Source organism: Pseudophryne corroboree, chromosome 4 (genome assembly GCF_028390025.1).
Source record: "Pseudophryne corroboree isolate aPseCor3 chromosome 4, aPseCor3.hap2, whole genome shotgun sequence".
Classification (NCBI taxonomy): Eukaryota; Metazoa; Chordata; class Amphibia; order Anura; family Myobatrachidae; genus Pseudophryne; species Pseudophryne corroboree.
In genome coordinates, this window is record NC_086447.1 from 196,174,780 (window position 1) to 196,189,314 (window position 14,535).

The 14,535-nt window shown below is 49.2% G+C and overlaps 1 protein-coding gene across 5 annotated transcripts in view; it reads left to right on the top strand.

Annotated features, from left to right (window-relative positions):
• The window catches only part of ARHGEF4 (Rho guanine nucleotide exchange factor 4), a 443,120-nt gene that overhangs the window by 320,071 nt on the left and 108,514 nt on the right, over window positions 1-14,535 (top strand). For all 5 annotated transcript variants that reach the window (XM_063915709.1, XM_063915712.1, XM_063915710.1 and 2 more), the window contains one exon: window positions 1,386-1,516. In XM_063915709.1, coding sequence (XP_063771779.1) covers window positions 1,386-1,516 — 131 coding nt within the window. The remainder of the gene's footprint in view (window positions 1-1,385; window positions 1,517-14,535) is intronic.

A 14,535-nucleotide genomic window follows, 5' to 3' on the forward strand; every position in this document is an offset into this window, starting at 1 on the left:
ACTAAACAGATTATTGCACGCTTTAAAATGAATATTTAATAAAATTGCTTTTCTACTGTAGTTACATTGCTGCAATACGGAACTATTTGGCCAAGAGAACACATGCTTTAGCTGCAGCACTGTGCGTGATTGTTGACTTAATAGAAACATAATGAGTAGTGAGCTTGATTCATGTGCGCAGTGCCGATATTTAGCAAGGTAAGCGATTATCGGTAATCTGCACATGTGTTACAGTCGCTCTGTGCACGCACAAGGGTACCATAGCAATGTCACTCGAGGATTTATTCGCAAAGCGATTGACCATCAGGGGCTGTTTGGGGAAGGTAACGGGGAGCGGCGGCAAAAAAACAGGAGTGTCGCAACAGTTTTTGGGAACGTCTTGGGCTGTGGCTATGATCCTGTACACAGATAACATGGTGCTGGCGTCTCAGTGCATGTGGCCGTTCTGCGCTATCATAGGGTTACTCACAATATGGAAGCAACTGCGAACGACACTGTATCTCTGTACACAGCTGCTAGGTATCACAAGTAAAGGAGAGGAAATGTGGCGAGGAATATTTGTGACTGTAGTATGTACTATGGGGGTCATTCCGAGATGATTGTAGCTGTGCCCAGCACAAGGCTATCCTGCCCCGCATGTCAGTGCCGGACCCCCCCCCCCACAGAAGTGCAAAGGCATCGCACAGCGGCGATGCCTTTGCACTTCAAGAGTAGCTCCCGACCAGCGCAGCTTTAGCGTGCTGGCCGGGAGCTACTCGTCACTCCCCGGCCCGCAGCGGCAGCGTGTAACGTCACGCAGCCGCTGCGGCCCGCCCTCCGTTCGTTCCGGCCACGCCTGCGTCGGTCGGACCGCGCCCACGAAACGGCGGCCAAACGCTGACGTTCCGCCCCCGCCCAGGCAGAGGCGATCGTAGCGGCGCCGGCGCATGCACAGTTCTGACCCGATCGCACCGCTGAGATAAACTGCAGCGTCCGGTCGGGTCAGAATGACCCCCTATCTGTCTACAATTCAGTTCAGTTCATCCATCTTAGTTGTATGCAGACGTAGTGCAGTCCTGCTAGCACCTAATAACAATTGTTACATCTGAACTAGTCACCAGCCCATCAAAACGACAGGACAGTAATATCAGTGCTGGCGACTGTGCATGCCCGAATGAAGCAACGCTGGAATTGCTCTGTTGGGCGCTATTTAGTGGCCACTGGCATGCACAACACTTCAGTACCCTCCATAGAGGTGAGGAGCAGCATAAGCCTATTATTATATAGGATAGTCTCACATATGTTTGCTTTTAATTGTGGCATCATGTTAGTATGTGTACAGAAACTTTATTTTTTAATTTTTTTCAGTTTTTTTTTTAACCATAGAATTACTTTAATCTTTGCAGTAATTACAGATGGCTCGCTTGACCGACCGTCTCTCACAGATGATATGGGGAGTGATGAAGACTTGTATGATGATCTGCATATTTCCAGTCACCGTTATGGTGGAGGAGGAGAGCAGCTGGCGATAAATGAGGTAACCAAGTTACATGCATAGTTTGAGAACATAATTGCGTGTTCTTATTTTTCAAGTGCGGTATTGTTTCCAGCTCTATTATTTACCCTTTTCCAAATTTCTAAGCATTTTTTTTAATAACTGATCTGTATTTTTATTTTGGAAAAATCCAATGTACACCCTTAAATAAGCTAATTATTTAATACGTACATTAAAACTACAATCGGGAACAGTTATTGCACCTGTCACTTACAAAAGTGCAGGCAGGTAGGTTTAGGCAATGATAATGCAACCTATCAGTTCATAACGAACCATTGACATTACTGAGTATGCAGCCTATCAGTTCATGCTGAACCCGTGACATCACTCAGAATGCACCTGAATAACCCCCTTAGATGCTAACACATTAGGTATTTTTGTCAATTCCACTAAGGGGGAGGTGTACTAAGCAGTGATAAAAGTGGGGAAGTGAGCCAGTGGAGAAGTTGCCCATGGCAATCAATCAGCATTGACGTAACATTTATAATTTGCATACTATAAAAGTATACAGAGCAGCTGGACGGAACAGACTACAATTCTGATCAGTTGGCAAATTCGAACACTTTACTTTTGAATCTATGGGGTCTATGTACTAAGCCTTGAAGAGAGATAAAGTGGATGGAGATAAAGTACCAGCAAATCAGCTCCTAACTGCCATGTTATAGGCTGGGTTTGGAAAAAATGACAGTTAGGAGCCGTTTGGCTGGTATTTTATCTCCGACCACTTTATCTCTTTCCAAGGCTTAGTACATAGAGCCCTATGTCAGTTATATCTTATTTTTGACCAAGGAGACAGCAGGGCACCAGTGACGTGCGGTGAGGTCAGGGCCTGGGGAGGCACTGCAGCTAAACTCGCCCCCCCCCCCCCCCCCCCCAAAAAAAAAAAAAAAAAGTGCAGTCCCCCCGCACCACTAAAACCAGCACCAGGCAGAACCAGCCAGGGGGGATAATGCCATAGCAGGGGAGACACTCAGTGTGGGGTCCCCCTGCCATGCCATTAAACACCCCCCAAACCAGTCAGCCCAGGGCTGGAATTCCTCGGAAAGTGGGGTCCCCAAAAAATCAAAATGGGGTCCCCCCTCCCGAGCAACAACCAACACTGGGCTGATAGCCCAGTGCTATGCCCCGCACCCCTGGTGGCGGTGGGTGCGGGGTTCATTGTATGTTCTGTTCTTTACAGGTGGCCTACAGATCCCAGCAAGCCTGCCCCAGCATGCTGTCACTTGGAGAACCACAAGTGCCAGCATGCCCGAACATATAGGGCCCGCTGGCACCTGTAGTCCACCTGCAAAGAATAGTAATATTGTTCTTTACAGGTGGCCTACAGGTCCCAGCAAGCCTGCCCCAGCATGCTGGCACTTGGAGAACCACAAGTGCCAGCATGCCCGGACATAAAGGGCCCGCTGGCACCTGTAGTCCACCTGTAAAGAAAAATAAGAATTTACTTACCGATAATTCTATTTCTCATAGTCCGTAGTGGATGCTGGGACTCCGTCAGGACCATGGGGAATAGCGGGCTCCGCAGGAGACAGGGCACATCCAAAAAAGCTTTTAGGTCACATGGTGCGTACTGGCTCCTCCCCCTATGACCCTCCTCCAAGCCTCAGTTAGGTACTGTGCCCGGACGAGCGTACACAATAAGGAAGGATCTTGAATCCCGGGTAAGACTCATACCAGCCACACCAATCACACCGTACAACTTGTGATCTGAACCCAGTTAACAGTATGATAACACAAACGAAGTAGCCTCTGAACAGATGGCTCACAACAACAGTAATAACCCGATTTTTGTAACAATAACTATGTACAAGCATTGCAGACAATCCGCACTTGGGATGGGCGCCCAGCATCCACTACGGACTATGAGAAATAGAATTATCGGTAAGTAAATTCTTATTTTCTCTAACGTCCTAGTGGATGCTGGGACTCCGTCAGGACCATGGGAATTATACCAAAGCTCCCAAACGGGCGGGAGAGTGCGGATGACTCTGCAGCACCGAATGAGAGAACTCCAGGTCCTCTTTAGCCAGAGTATCAAATTTGTAAAATTTTACAAACGTGTTCTCCCCTGACCACGTAGCTGCTCGGCAAAGTTGTAATGCCGAGACTCCTCGGGCAGCCGCCCAGGATGAGCCCACTTTCCTTGTGGAATGGGCCTTTACAGATTTAGGCTGTGGCAGGCCTGCCACAGAATGTGCAAGTTGGATTGTACTACATATCCAACGTGCAATCGTCTGTTTAGACGCAGGAGCACCCAACTTGTTGGGTGCATACAATGTAAACAACGAGTCAGATTTTCTGACTCCAGCTGTCCTTGAAATATATATTTTTAATGCTCTGACAACGTCCAGTAACTTGGAGTCCTCCAAGTCGCTAGTAGCCGCAGGCACCACAATAGGCTGGTTCAAGTGAAATGCCGAAACCACCTTAGGGAGAAATTGAGGACGTGTCCTCAATTCTGCCCTGTCCGAATGGAATATCAGATATGGGCTTTTGTATGACAAAGCTGCCAACTCCGAAACTCTCCTGGCTGAAGCCAGGGCCAACAGCATGGTTACCTTCCATGTAAGGTATTTTAAATCTACCGATTTTAAAGGCTCAAACCAATGAGATTTGAGAAAATTTAGAACCACGTTCAAATCCCACGGTGCCACTGGAGGCACTATTGGGGGTTGTATATGTAGTACACCTTTGACAAAAGTTTGTACTTCAGGCACTGACGCCAATTCCTTCTGGAAGAAAATTGATAAGGCCGAAATTTGAACTTTAATGGACCCCAATTTGAGGCCCATAGACAATCCTGCTTGCAGGAAATGTAAGAATCGACCCAATTGAAATTCTTCCGTTGGAGCCTTCTTGGCCTCACACCACGCAACATATTTTCTCCAAATGCGGTGATAATGTTGTGCGGTCACTTCTTTCCTGGCTTTAATTAAAGTAGGAATAACTTCCTCAGGAATGCCCTTCTCTTTTAGAATCCGGCGTTCAACCGCCCTGCCGTCAAACGCAGCCGCGGTAAGTCTTGGAACATACAAGGTCCCTGCTGAAGCAGATCCCTTCTTAGAGGTAGAGGCCACGGATCCTCCGTGAGCATCTCTTGAAGTTCCGGATACCAAGTTCTTCTTGGCCAGTCCGGAGCTACCAGTATTGTTCTTACTCCTCTTTTCCGTATAATTCTCAGTACCTTTGGTATGAGAGGCAGAGGAGGGAACACATACACTGACTGGTACACCCACGGTGTTACCAGAGCGTCCACAGCTATTGCCTGAGGGTCTCTTGACCTGGCGCAATACCTGTCCAATTTTTTGTTGAGGCGAGACGCCATCATGTCCACCTTTGGTTTTTCCCAACGGTTCACAATCATGTGGAAAACTTCTGGATGAAGTCCCCACTCTCCCGGGTGAAGGTCGTGTCTGCTGAGGAAATCTGCTTCCCAGTTGTCCACTCCCGGGATGAACACTGCTGACAGTGCTACGACATGATTCTCCGCCCAGCGCAGAATCCTTGCAGCTTCTGCCATTGCACTCCTGCTTCTCGTGCCGCCTTGTCGGTTTACGTGGGCGACTGCCGTGATGTTGTCGGACTGGATCAACACCGGCTGACCCTGAAGCAGCGATTTTGCCAGGCTTAGAGCATTGTAGATCGCTCTTAGCTCCAGTATATTTATGTGAAGAGACGTCTCCAGGTTTGACCACACGCCCTGGAAGTTTCTTCCCTTTGTGACTGCTCCCCAACCTCGTAGGCTGGCATCCGTAGTCACCAGGACCCAGTCCTGTATGCCGAATCTGCGGCCCACTAACAGATGGGCAGTCTGCAACCACCACAGGAGAGACAACCTTGTTCTCGGTGACAGTGTTATCCGCTGATGTATGTGCAGATGCGATCCGGACCATTTGTCCAGCAGATCCCACTGAAATGTTCGTGCATGGAATCTGCCGAATGGAATCGCTTCGTACGAAGCCACCATCTTTCCCAGGACTCTTGTGCATTGATGTACTGACACAGTTCCTGGTTTTAGGAGGTTCTTGACAAGTTCGGATAACTCCCTTGCTTTCTCTTCCGGGAGAAATACCTTTTTCTGAACCGTGTCCAGAATCATGCCCAGGAACAGCAGATGTGTTGTCGGGGTCAATTGAGATTTTGGAAGATTTAGAATCCACCCGTGTTGCTGAAGCACTACTTGTGTTAGCGCTACACCGACTTCCAGCTGTTCTCTGGACTTTGCCCTTATCAGGAGATCGTCCAAGTAAGGGATAATTAATACGCCTTTTCTTCGTAGAAGAACCATCATTTCGGTCATTACCTTGGTAAAGACCCGAGGGGCCGTGGACAACCCAAACGGCAGCGTTTGAAACTGATAATGACAGTCTTGTATCACGAACCTGAGATACCCTTGGTGTGAGGGGTAAATCGGGACATGTAGATAAGCATCTTTTATGTCCAAGGACACCATGAAGTCTCCTTCTTCCAGATTCGCTATCACTGCTCTGAGTGACTCCATCTTGAACTTGAATTTCTTTATGTACAGGTTCAAGGATTTCAGATTTAGAATAGGCCTTACCGAACCGTCCGGTTTCGGTACCACAAATAGTGTGGAATAATACCCCTTTCCCTGTTGTAGGAGGGGTACCTTGACTATCACCTGCTGAGAATACAGCTTGTGAATGGCTTCCAAAACCGACGTCCTTTCTGAGGGAGACGTTGGTAAAGCAGACTTTAGGAACCGGCGAGGGGGAGACCTTTCGAACTCCAGCATGTAACCCTGAGATACTATCTGCAGGACCCACGGGTCCACTTGTGAGTGAACCCATTGATTGCTGAAAATCTTGAGTCGACCCCCCACCGTTCCTGAGTCCGCTTGTAAAGCCCCAGCGTCATGCTGATGGCTTTGTAGAAGCCGGGGCGGGCTTCTGTTCCTGGGCAGGGGCTGCTTGCTGCCCTTTCTTACCCTTTCCTCTGCCTCGCGGCAGATAAGACTGTCCTTTTGGTCGCTTTTTATAGGAGTGAAAGGACTGCGGCTGAAAAGACGGTGTCTTTTTCTGTTGGGAGGGGGTCTGAGGTAAAAAAGTGGATTTGCCGGCAGTTGCCGTGGCCACCAGGTCCGAAAGACCGACCCCAAACAATTCCTCTCCTTTATATGGCAATACTTCCATATGCCTCTTGGAATCCGCATCACCTGACCACTGTCGCGTCCATAAACTTCTTCTGGCAGATATGGACATCGCGCTTACTCTTGATGCTAGAGTACAAACATCCCTCTGAGCATCTCGCATATAAAGGAAAGCATCCTTTAATTGCTCTAGAGTCAATAAAATACTGTCCCTATCCAGGGTATCAATATTTTCAGTCAGAGAATCCAACCACACTACCCCAGCACTGCACATCCAGGCTGAGGCTATTGCCGGTCGCAGTATAACACCAGTATGTGTGTATATACTCTTCAGTGTAGTTTCCAGCCTCCTATCTGCTGGATCCTTGAGGGCGGCCGTATCAGGAGACGGCAACGCCACTTGCTTTGATAAACGTGTGAGCGCCTTATCCACCCTAGGGGGTGTTTCCCAGCGCGCCCTAACCTCTGGTGGGAAAGGGTATAATGCCAATAACTTCTTGGAAATTAGCAGTTTTCTATCGGGGTTAACCCACGCTTCATCACACACGTCATTCAATTCCTCTGATTCTGGAAAAAATACAGGTAGTTTTTTCACCCCCCACATAATACCCCTTTTTGAGGTACCAGCAGTATCAGAGATCTGCAAAGCCTCCTTCATTGCCGTGATCATATAACGTGTGGCCCTATTGGAAAATACGTTTGTTTCTTCACCGTCGACACTAGATTCATCTGTGTCGGTACCCGTGTCGACTGACTGAGGTAAAGGACGTTTTACAGCCCCTGACGGTGTCTGAGACGCCTGAACCGGTACTAACTGGTTTGCCGGGCGTCTTATTTCGTCAACTGACTTTTGTAATGTGCTGACATTATCACGTAATTCCATAACTAAAGCCATCCATTCCGGTGTCGACTCCCTAGGGGGTGACATTACCATCATCGGCAATTGCTCTGCCTCCACACCAACATCGTCCTCATACATGTCGACACACACGTACCGACACACAGCAGCCACACAGGGAATGCTCTAATCGAAGACAGGACCCCCTAGCCCTTTGGGGAGACAGAGGGAGAGTTTGCCAGCACACACCAAAAGCGCTATAAATGTATATAAACAACCCTAGAAGGTGTTGTTTACTATATATGCGCTCTTAATATATAAATATCGCCAATTTATGCCCCCCTTCTCTTTGTTACCCTGTTTCTGTAGTGCAGTGCAGGGGAGAGACCTGGGAGCCTTCCTCACCAGCGGAGCTGAGCAGGAAAATGGCGCTGAGTGCTGAGGAGAATAAGCTCCGCCCCTTTTTTGGCGGGCTTTTCCCCGGTTTTTAAGAAACTGGCCTGGGTTAAAATACATACATATAGCCTTAATGGCTATATGTGATGTATTTATTTTGCCACTAAAGGTAATTATATTGCTGCCCAGGGCGCCCCCAGCAGCGCCCTGCACCCTCCGTGACTGAGTCAGTGAGCCGTGTGACAACAATGGCGCACAGCTGCCGTGCTGTGCGCTACCTTCAAGAAGACTGAGGAGTCTTCTGCCGCCTGCTTTCCGGACCTCCGTTCTGCCGTCTCTTCAGCGTCTGTAAGGGGGATCGGCGGCGCGGCTCCGGGACGAACCCCAGGCTGACCTGTGTTCCGACTCCCTCTGGAGCTAAGTGTCCAGTAGCCTAAGACTCCAATCCATCCTGCACGCAGGTGAGTTGGAAATCTCTCCCCTAAGTCCCTCGATGCAGTGATCCTGTTGCCAGCAGGAATCACTGAGATTGAAACCTAAAAAAAAAAAAAACTTTTCTAAACAGCTCTTTAGGAGAGCCACCTAGATTGCACCCTCTCGGACGGGCACAAAAACCTAACTGAGGCTTGGAGGAGGGTCATAGGGGGAGGAGCCAGTACGCACCATGTGACCTAAAAGCTTTTTTGGATGTGCCCTGTCTCCTGCGGAGCCCGCTATTCCCCATGGTCCTGACGGAGTCCCAGCATCCACTAGGACGTTAGAGAAATATAAAAAAAAAAACACAACACATTCTTTAAAAAATCCTTTATTAAACTGGGTCTTCACCTGGGGGCAGCGGCCTTTAAGCTCTTTTGCATGGCCGCCGCCTTCCCAGGGCTTCCGGCGTCTTCACCTGGGAGGGCGCCACCTCCCCAGGGCTTCTGTGGTCTTCCTCCGGCGTCTTCACCTGGTGGGCGGCGGCTGCTAAGCTCTTTTGCATAGCCGCCGCCCATCCAGGACTTCCACGGCGTCTTCAGGAGCTCTTCTCCGCTCCTCCTCCGCCGTCGGACTGACAGCCGCTGCCTCGCGCTGACTTATATAAGTCAGCGGGAGGGGGCGGGGCGATGACGCGGCGAGCCATGATTGGCTCGCGGCGGCCATCTTGAATTTTAAAAATGACGCTGAGGCGCCATTTTTGAAATGGGTACCGCTTCCGCTGCCAAAACTCTGCTACCGCCGCCGCTACCGCCGCCCGCCTCTCCGCATCCCGTACCTCCGCATCCCGTACCTCCGCCGCCCGGCCCGCCGCTTCCCGTACCTCCGCCGCCGCACCTCCGCAGGTAACGATGCCGCCCCATACAGTGATTGACAGCGGATCCAGTGATTGACAGCGGATCCAGTGACGGATCCGCTGGCCAATCACTGTGGCCTCACTCACAGGGACGTGCTTTCATAGGTTGAAAGCACGTCCCTGTAGGAAAGCGGCACCACTAATGGTGCCGCTTTCCCATGTTATTTCAATGGGCTTTTCCAGCCCATTGCTAGGGCCCGCCTGTGCCCGCCCCCCGCTCCCCATACTTTTCCTAATCACTACGGGAGGCACCACGATCGGTGCCTCCCAAAGTGATTTTAACATATATAATGATAGGTAAAATAATAAAGAAGATACTTATGTGTCATAAGTATCTTCTTTGTATTATTTTACTCATTAATGACAGGGGAGGCACTGCCTCCCCTGCCTCCCCTGACTGCACGTCCCTGCAGGGCACCTCCTATTTGTGTTAGTAAATGCAACTATGCAGAGAAATTAGGATGTTGGTTCTGGAGAACAACTTGAATAAATGCCTTACTAATACCCCTTTCACACCGAGCCTTTGACCTGTGATAAATATTGCCGGAGCAGCCCGAGTCCTGGCTTGGTGTCAAAGGGTTTGCCTGGGGTTGTGTCCTGAGTCTGCTACCCAGGTCGCAACCAGTGTCGAACCTGGGTAGTCTGCAGTGTGTGGAAACACAACCTGGGTTATCCAACCCGGGTCACGCTAAAAGTAGCAGAGAGCTGGATCACCGGCACTTGGGGATGATGTCATCTCCAAGCGCCAGGAAAGGGATGACCAGGGTCCAGCCTGCATTGGGAACAAAGTGCAAATAAACCCTGCCTATAAGAAGGATACACAGTCTATGAAATGGCAGCTAGAAGCTAATTAGTTGCTTTGGGCAACTACTCTGTCTGTCTCCAAGGCTTGCTACATCTCCCCACAAAAGTAAATGCATCTAGTGATTATTTATCAATCTGCACTTTTACTGCACCATACATCAGTGGCGGAACTAGCGAGCGGTGGGCCCAGGTGCGACAAAATGCTTTGCCCCCCCCACAGACACACACACACACATCCCATCCAAGTCCACCCCCTCACCCCTGGAGAGGATCTGGTGAGGGGGACCTGCTCAGGGCCAGAGAAATGGATACCTAGCAACAGTGCCGTAACTAGACATTTTAGCACTGTGTGCAAGAAACGGCATCGGAGCCCCACCCCTGCATGCAAAACAGGGGCAGTGCGCGCCGTAGGCGCGCGCAAAAATACATTGTGGCGTGGCTTCGTGGGGAAGGGGTGTGGCCACAAAATAATACCAATTCATAAAACGGTACACAGTAGTCTCCATTATTCAAATTACGCCGCACAGTAGCACCACTACACCAGGTAGAGACCCTTTTACACCTTATAGCGGACAGATTCCTCTTTTTACACATTACAGCAGACAGCGTGCACTTTTTACACATAACGGCAGACAGCGTGCCCTTTTTACACATAACGGCAGACAGCGTGCACTTTTTACACATAACGGCAGACAGCGTGCCCTTGTTACACATTACGGCAGACAGCATGCACTTTTTACACATAACGGCTGACAGCGTCCCCTTTTTACACATTACGGCAGACAGCGTGCCCTTGTTACACATTACGGCAGACAGCGTCCCCTTTTTACACATAACGGCAGACAGCGTCCCCTTTTTACACATTACGGCAGACAGCGTGCCCTTGTTACACATTACGGCAGACAGCGTCCCCATTTTTACACATTACGGCAGGCAGATTCCCCATTTTTACACATTGCGGCAGGCAGATTACCCCTTTTTACACATAGCGGCAGGCAGATTACCCCTTTTTACACATAGCGGCAGGCAGTCCCCCATTTTTACACATTGCGGCAGGCTGATTCCCCCTTTTTACACATTACGTCAGGCAGTCCCCCCTTTTTACACATTGCGGCAGGCTGATTCCCCCTTTTTACACATTACGTCAGGCAGTCCCCCCTTTTTACACATTGCGGCAGGCTGATTCCCCTTTTTACACATAGCGGCAGGCAGTCCCCCATTTTTACACATAGCGGCAGGCAGTCCCCCATTTTTACACATAGCGGCAGGCAGGCCCAAGAAAAAAGAAAGAGAAAGAAAGAAAGAAAAAGAGAAAAAGAAAGAAAGAAGAATTATACTTACCCTCTCCGCCGGCTCAGGCTCCTCGGTGCAGCCGCGTCAGACGATTCCCGGGCAGTAGAGGAGGTGGAGGACGGAGGTGAAGAAGGGAGCCGCAGCAGCGCTTTGTTACTGGTGGAGGCGCTGCTGCTGCTGCCCCTCTGCTTCCCTATAGGCTGTTCTCGGAAGACAGCCTACTGTGAAGCAGAGGGGCAGCAGCAGCAGCGCCTCCACCAGTAACAAAGCACTGCTGCGGCTCCCTCCTTCACCTCCCTCCTCCTCCTTCCCCCGTCCGTGCCGCTGCTCCTCTCCTCTCCGGGCGGCTGTGCGCTGCGGGCAGCGGTTGCCTGCAGCGCACAGCGGCATGTAATGAGTCAGTTTGACTCATTACATGCTTGGGCCCCTGGACAGAGGCGGGCCCCAGTGCAACGCACTGCTTGCACTGCCGGTAGTTCCGCCTCTGCCATACATACTGTATGCATCCATATGTACCTAGATGATAGCTTTGTGCACGGCCAGTTCTCACTGACCATGAAATGGGTGTTTCTGGTTGCCAACTTAGTGGCTACCCTATGAACAGAAGGAATAGATCTGATTTGAGGGAGTGTCAGGGGCATATAACCAGACTTCTGTGAAGTTCTGAGTTGTATGTATGCTGTCGGGATGCCTGTTGCAAGGGAATCTTTTGCAACTGTCCTGGATCAGGTATAAGAAGTTCTGATACTAATTATGAGGGTTGTGGCTAAAAACATAAAAACAGTGTGCGGTGCGACTAAACGTATGAAGCTGTACAGATACTCGCATTAACATGATTGCTAATAATTGATCAAGCAAGTGTAAAGTTCTCCTTATATAGTTGTATTGCCATTCCAAAAGCTTAGCTCTTTACATATTTTTTACTCTTTTTAAACAATACAGGAACAACCTGCTTCTTATAATGTGCTCACCAAAATCCTCTGAGTTATTTAGCACTTGTTATAACTTTGTTATTTTTCCTAAAGCTATCAACTTTCCCGCCAACCATTCATATAACTGACAAAGGGGGTTATTCAGAGTTGTTAGCAAACCAAAACAGTTAGCAATTGGGCAAAACCATGTTGCACTGCAGGGGGGGCAGATGTAACATGTGCAGAGAGAGTTAGGTTTGGGTGGGTTATATTGTTTCTATACAGGGTAAATACTGGCTGCTTTTTTTTTTATACTGCAATTTAGTTGCAACACACCCCACCCAGATCTAACTCTCTCTGCACATGTTACATCTGCCCCACCTGTTTGTCTTCTTTTTCATCTTCCCATTATCTAATTTTTTAATCTGTCAATCACATGTGAGATTTCTCCCAGAATATAATAGATTGGGGGCTAGATGTATCAAGTATTGCACTGTATGGGGACTGCACTGGGGCCACAGTCTGCATGTGCTGGATGAATCAGGCCATGTCCGTATGGGGAAAGGGGATGTGGTCCATTTGTGGCATCCGTTTTGTGGGAGTGCTGGCTTCTTCCGATGCAGATTGTCTGGCCTCGACCCCGGAGATTTGGCGGCAATTCTGAGTTTAGATGTATTCACGCTCATCTAGCCTGCAGCATGCTGTATTTGCAGCAAACCAGGCGCGGCAAGCGTGTCCGTGACTAGGACGTGTGCGTGCGTCTAAGGTGCAGCTCGGCATACTAAGGTGTACGTGTGTGTAGGCGCAGCGTCTGTGCCCGTGTTCTCCTGTTACAGCTGAATATCTCTGTCAGAAATATTTGTATTTCCAATCCCACTGCAACCCCAAAAGCTGCGGGGTGAGGATAAATTTAAACATGCAGAAACATTAGTCACATCTTATACATCTTCCTTTATCTGTAGTTACTTCTGTCTTCCATGAGTATAACTGTGTGCTTAGAAGCCCCTGGGGTCATTTATACTGTTCATTGAATAGTCTCTTGAGAGAGGAGAGGGGACAACTATGGGCAGACTGACAAAGTGCTTTAATGAAATGTACCTGTAGTGTTCTATTAATAGGTTATTCCTATTGAAATAGACTGAAAGAAAGGAGCTTAAAGGGGGGTACACGGAGCGATGTTAAGCTAATTTCTAAGCAATCTGACTCGATTGCTTAGAAATTAGCTGAACATCGCTCCGTGTGTAGGTGTGCCGGCGATAGCGATGCGTGGTCCTGCGCGTCGCTATCGCCGGTGATAGATTGGCTTGCATGCAGGCACAATCTAGCAGGTCGCTCATAATCACCGCTGGGTGAAATGAGCGGCCTTCGGTGTCGTCCCCCCCCCCCCCCCTCGGTTTGTGCTAGATCGCTCAGCACACATCTCTGGGGAAATCTCCACATCAGTACGGCGTTTTAGACTCCGACTTCCATCATCAAGTTTGCTTTAACTCCAGAGCTTGTAACTAATAATTCTGCAGTTCTGAGTCCATTCATTGGATTTGTTAAGATCCAGCATAATGATCAGCAAGAGACTGTAGGAAATGGATTACCATTTTTTTTTACAATGCCCTTTAGGGTTGTACAGTATGAAAAACAAGAGACCACACACAGGCATTTACAGAGGTTGAGGCTATAGAGTTATTTTCCATTTGTACCCAGGAGCATTCTAAGATGCTAATTGCACTAATTGAGAGGGAAGAGAATGTGCTAGTTGATATGAAAGAGGGTTAAGGGCTGAAATTGTAAAGCATGTCATGTCAGTTTTCTGTGTCGTGATATCACTTGCCTTATCACTGTCATACCTTGGAATCTAGCTAGACAACTCTACAAGATCTGGGGGTTGCTGAATTGAGAAGCATTAATTCTCTAAAGGCCCGTACACACTTGCCGATATATCGGCCGTTCTCTTAAACGGCCGATATATCGCGGGACCGTCGGCCAGTGTGTACGGCCGATACGTCTGTGAACTCCGTCGACGTATCGCGTCGGCCCCACAGGACAGCCAACGGCCAATATATCTACCGATATATTGGCGCGTCACTGTGTGTGTACGGCGGTCGGCCGACCGCCCGTACACATGCTGCGGCGGCCGGCGGTGATTGACAGCTGAACTGGGCGGGCGTGTGTACACGCCCGCCCAGTACATGACGTCAGTCCCCGACGGATCGGGCAGTGTGTATGCACAGCACACTGCCCGATCCGTCCATAGATATATCTGCAGATCAATTGATCTGCAGATATATCTTTCTAGTGTGTACCCACCTTAATCCTTCTGTTTAT